The sequence below is a fragment of the Pseudophryne corroboree genome, chromosome 6 (assembly GCF_028390025.1).
Source record: "Pseudophryne corroboree isolate aPseCor3 chromosome 6, aPseCor3.hap2, whole genome shotgun sequence".
Classification (NCBI taxonomy): domain Eukaryota; kingdom Metazoa; phylum Chordata; class Amphibia; order Anura; family Myobatrachidae; genus Pseudophryne; species Pseudophryne corroboree.
This window is the reverse complement of record NC_086449.1, coordinates 671,415,227-671,420,688: the sequence shown is the minus strand read 5'-3', so window position 1 is coordinate 671,420,688 and position 5,462 is coordinate 671,415,227. Positions and strand designations below refer to the sequence as shown.

The 5,462-nt window shown below is 38.4% G+C and overlaps 1 protein-coding gene across 1 annotated transcript; it reads left to right on the top strand.

Moving 5' to 3' along the window:
- Positions 1–2,240: 2,240 nt before the first annotated feature.
- Positions 2,241–4,849, top strand: FOXI1 (forkhead box I1). The gene is made up of 2 exons (XM_063930546.1): positions 2,241–2,861; positions 3,577–4,849. Exons 1-2 carry the CDS (start codon positions 2,288–2,290, stop codon positions 4,116–4,118), a joined length of 1,116 nt encoding a protein of 371 aa, XP_063786616.1. The 5' UTR covers positions 2,241–2,287; the 3' UTR covers positions 4,119–4,849.
- Positions 4,850–5,462: the final 613 nt, after the last annotated feature.

The window sequence follows — 5,462 nt, the reverse complement described above, 5'->3', positions numbered from 1 at the left end:
CGACAGGATTGTGCCAGAGCTTGGATGTGGTGTGCAAAGGAGAGGAAGGAGTCAAGGGGAGGAGTCAAGAGTGACGCCCAAGCAGCGGAGTTTGGGAACGTTGAAGATAATGGTGTTGTCAACAGTAGGGAGTGTTGCTCTGGTATACATGCCTGATATACAGTATATAATGCACAGATTCTCAGTACGGTATAAAAGACATATGTGGTACACTATAAGTGGAAAACACAACATGGTTGGCATTTCCCTATCATAGTCACGTGACATTTTAAATTCTTATTACTTTGACTTCCATTCCGAACTTTACAGTCACAGCAGGTTGCTAATATGTGACCACGGAGCACTCAGTCCTGAGAGCCGTCTCTACCCACCCACGTAACAAATAAAGGCATCTACTTATCATAAACTTCAAGTAAAACATGTGCTACAAACAAGACAACCAGCACCATCAAAGGCAGAGCAGACAGCACTGGAAGCTATGCATCATATAAACATTACAGTACTTATGTAACAAAACAAAACAAAACACCAGTAGGCAAACAGTCTTCAATAAATGTGATGTTGTGAGAATGTCCCTGTACAGCATTTAAATGAAAGAGGCTTACATCTCAACGTTTATACATTCCAAATCACCCAAAAAAGTTCTCTGTGTACTATGGAGGGTTCCTGTATATAGAAGCTCTCAGAACATTTTTGAGGTAAAATGCCATACTGTGTTATATACTGTATATGTATGCATGTATGTGTTTCATTTGTACAGCATCTTATGTAAGCAGGATGCTATGTGCCTCAGTTTGTCTTAGGCCCCTCCCATGTCCCGTTCTGGCCAAAGATTAAGATGCAATAAGCACACACCTTTATTGGTCTCCTGGCTTATGTATGTACCATTCAAGTAACTTTAATCATTTAAAACACTTTCCATCTTTTTGCCATTATGATTTTATTTAGGAAGATTTGGAGAATATGGATGTCATTTAAAGTTTGCAGTGTTAGTGTCCCTCCTTTCCTTTGCATCACTATGAAAAGAAAGCACTGTAGATTATTAACAAGAATATAATTATTCTCTGTGATCCGTACTGCACAATAATCTTCATGCTTAATCTGATTTTCATTTTTAAGAAGGTACATTGCAGAACCAGGGTACGAGCCCTTTGAAAATGCTTGAAGTTTCTCATTTGGCAATGTGGTCCATAACTGTGCATCTATCCAGAAGCTGGATAATGTGATTATTTTAAAAAGCAGCTTAAGTACAATTTATTTCTAAAATAACAAATATATTGTGCGCCCCAAGGGCAGCAGTCAACTCTTTTTAGTGTGTGTATTGTCATTGACTTTCCTTTGTAATGCATTTGCTTCAATTAAAAGCAGTGTGTACATAGTTTGTGCTGTATAAATAAACATAGATGCGAGGACAATAACTAGTTAATAGTTTGGCAGAAAAGTATTTAGAGGAAAAGAAAAAAAAAATCTAAATTTAAAGGTTGTGCACTGTTTGAGAAATGCTGTTATTTTTTGCACAAATACTCTATGCAGGAAACTAAACATTATGAAGGGTAAAGATGATTTTTGATGCTTATCTCTCTTTATATGGCAATTAAACTTAGAACAAAATACCAAGCCAATAAACAGAAGTAAATGTACTGTAGTAAGTAGTAAATGTTTTACATTTTATAGAGTATTTTGTGGCATTATTGAAATCTGGGATCAGGTGTCACCTATAAGGGGCATACCTGTACAAAAATAAATAAATTTATAAAATCGTAGCGTTTGCAGGTGTGCATATGATGTATCAAATCCAGAACAGACTTTCTGTTAAAATAAAAACCCTTTGTCCCATATGCTTTGCAATAATCCACTTTTGTATCTTCTATAAAGTTTTACTGTGTTCAGAAGGTTTTAATGCATTTTTGTCCATTTCTTTGTACTGGAATCAGTCTGTAAAACACCATATTTTAATGTAAGGGCTTTATTTGTAGTAGATTTACTGTAATATTGTAGGTTTTTTTATTAGGTTTTTTTTTTTTGTAGAAAGAACTAGATAAAAAATTCCATTCATTTAAAAGATAAATACTCATAAATTTTAAATGGGCTTATAGGCTGCCAGCATTCTAAAAAGGGATATCACTTCATCTCCAGCCAGTCAGTGAGAGCTGGGCGGAGCAAACCCAGAAATCTAGCTACTGACAGGTGTATAAGTAGTGGTGAGGAAGGGCACAGTTAATACACCTGTTTCAAGACAGTAGCAAGCACAGGTGCATTAGGCTCTGTAGCCTACTAGCTTTACATTATGAGTGCATTTGATCCACAGACACACTCTCCAACACGCTGTGGGCCACAGTTTCCAAATATTGGACAAGAACCTCCAGAGATGAATATCTACTGTGATAGCATCTTCCACCCACAGACCATGCCTAGTCCTCAACGACCTTCAAACTTTGAAACAGGAGATTACAGCACTGCTTCTAATCCTTATATTTGGCTGAATGGACCTTCCATGACACCACCTCCATACCTGCCAGGGTCCAACACCAGCCACTTCATGCCTCAGTCATATGGGATGCAGAGACAGCTCTTGCCCAACATGCATGGCTTGGGAGGATCTGAGTTAGGTTGGCTTCCAATCCCTTCCCAAGAAGAACTGATGAAGCTGGTGAGACCTCCTTACTCCTATTCTGCACTAATAGCCATGGCAATACATGGTGCTCATGACAAGAGGCTAACACTTAGCCAGATCTACCAATATGTGGCTGAGAACTTTCCTTTCTATAACAAGAGCAAGGCTGGGTGGCAAAACTCAATCCGACATAATTTGTCTCTCAACGATTGCTTCAAAAAAGTGCCCAGGGATGAAGATGATCCAGGTAAATGTCTTACTTTTTTTTATTTTTATTTTTACACATAATGTAGTAAAAGAAGTTAGTGAAAAGTTGTTTTCTTTCTTAGTTAATATGAAATGTCTCAGGTAATATGACAGGAAGTTACTGGCTGCTCAAATGTCATTTAGCGAAATGTAGACTTAAACTGACTTACAGTATGTGGTTCAAAAACTCACAGGAATTTAAACAGGAATAGAAAGTATGAGGAACCATCCATAATGTACTGATTGATGTACAGGTATAGTGTGCTTTGGAACTGACAAATGAAATGTCTTGAGCATACTTTAGTTTGGTACTCTGAATTTTTGCAGTCTTCTCATCTTTCTCTCATACTTTTGTTGATATGTGTTAAGCTGTATTTCATGTGACCTATGCTATATCATGTAAAGGGGGAGATGTATCAAGCCTTGGAGAGAGGTAGAGAAGTTGCCCAAACTAGCCAATCCGCTTCTGTCATTTATCTGGCACAGTCTTTGAACTGATTGAAGTTTATTGGTTGATTAGGGCGTCTTCTCCACTTTATCTCTCTCCAACTCGTGACACAACTCCCTTAAAATTAGTAAAATGGCAAATGAACCTCAGCAAAGTGTTTTTGACTGAAAATTATGCTAGCGAATTAGACCTCTGTAGCCGCACATGACTTCGATGATCTTGTGCCTGCAGTAAATGTGAATACTAATAGGATATTTTGTTCCATTAGGTAAAGGAAATTACTGGACATTGGATCCGAACTGTGAGAAGATGTTTGACAATGGAAACTTCCGCAGGAAGAGAAAGAGAAAGTCTGACAACAACGGACAGCTAGCTTCTGAGAAATCAGAGGGGAGCCCTCTGACCGGCAGTCCAAAGAATGGAGACCACCAAGACTTGTTGGAGAGCTCCTCACCAGGAACTGATGACTCATCTGAAAAGAGATTATCTCCACCCGCTATAGCACCATGCCTTAACAACTTTCTGTCTAACATGAGCAGTTATGTAAGCAGTGCCAACTCTGTAAGTAGGTCGGTTCCACTGGGACTCAATAACGAAACATCTGATAAAATGGGACAGAACATGACTAGCTTCAACTCATACTCCCCACTTTCAAACATATCAAGCCATGGAGGGACAGAATGGTCTACTACGATGCCGGCGAATCCTTTTGGCTACAGTAGCTCTGTTTTAAATCAGTTCAATTCCCATTTCTACAACAGTATCAGTGCAAATAGCACCCTTTACTCCAGAGAAGGGACAGAAGTATAAGTTACCATTAGCATTGTACTGCAGAATAGGACAGCAGTGTATCTATCTGTATGATAAAAACATACATGAACTACAAAAAACCCCACTGTATTGTGTAAAACATGTAAATATCCTGTTTTTTTAATTCTCTTTTTTTCATATCAGGCAGGTTAATGTTTAAGTTACTATACACTTACTAAACGATAACTGAAGAATGGAAAGTGACACTATATAATAACAGAAGTGCTGACTTGCTTGCTTGCTTAAAACAATACACTAAACGTTTTAGAACTTGGTGAAAAATAATGTAAAAATGTTATCAACAGCATACTGTACTTATTTGTATCCAACTTTTTTGGAAAACTGCCCTGTATTTACACACTGCCTTTTGATTGCTTAACATTTGCATCATGCAGAGCTATTAGAAATATTGTAGTTTCAAAAGATGCACACTTACAAAGACGTTACAAAGACTGCCTGGGGGGCGGTGCATTCACTGTATAGATAATTGCCATGAGCATACTGCATGGGCGGCGATGCATGCAATCTACTGCATGGGCGGCGATGCATTCACTGTATAGAGATTTACCATGAGCATACTGGATGCTTTTTCTACAACTGTATTTATAAATGTTTACTAGGGGGTAATATACTGCTGGGTATGGGGCAAATGTACTGGTTGCAGTTTGGGACTATCATGACTTTTGAAAATGTTAAATATTTGTATGTACTTCTGCTAACTTCACTGTACAAGTAGGTTATTTTATAATAAAATAATACAAAATCTATATATGTGCATTTTCTTGTGGTTTCCTTGCAAGGTTTTACAATGTACGTAATGCAAATGCAGTGAATGAGTAAATGTGACTACAATGTGGAACTTAGGGCCTAATTCTGAGTTGATCGCAGCAGCAATTTTGTTAGCAGTTGGGCAAAACCATGTGCACTGCATGGGGGACAGATGTAACATGTGCAGAGAGAGTTAGATTTGGGTGGGGTGTATTCAAACTGAAATCTAAATCGCAGTGTAAAAATAAAGCAGCCAGTATTTACCCTGCACAGAAACAAAATAACCCACCCAAATCTAACTCTCTCTGCATATGTTATATCTGCCCCCCCCCCCCCCCCCCCCTGCAGTGCACATGGTTTTGCCCAATTGCTAACAAACTTGCTGCTGCGATCAACTCAGAATTACCCCCTTAGTACAGTAGTATGCAGAACTCAGGTCACACCGAATACACTGTACAGATTGTAATTTGCTGGAATATGGGCCAGTAAAAGTCAGATTTAACTAGGTACAACAAGGCTGTTACTGTGTATTACTTGTTATATTATTAGTATTGCCTCTGAGGTGTAAGGGTCAAG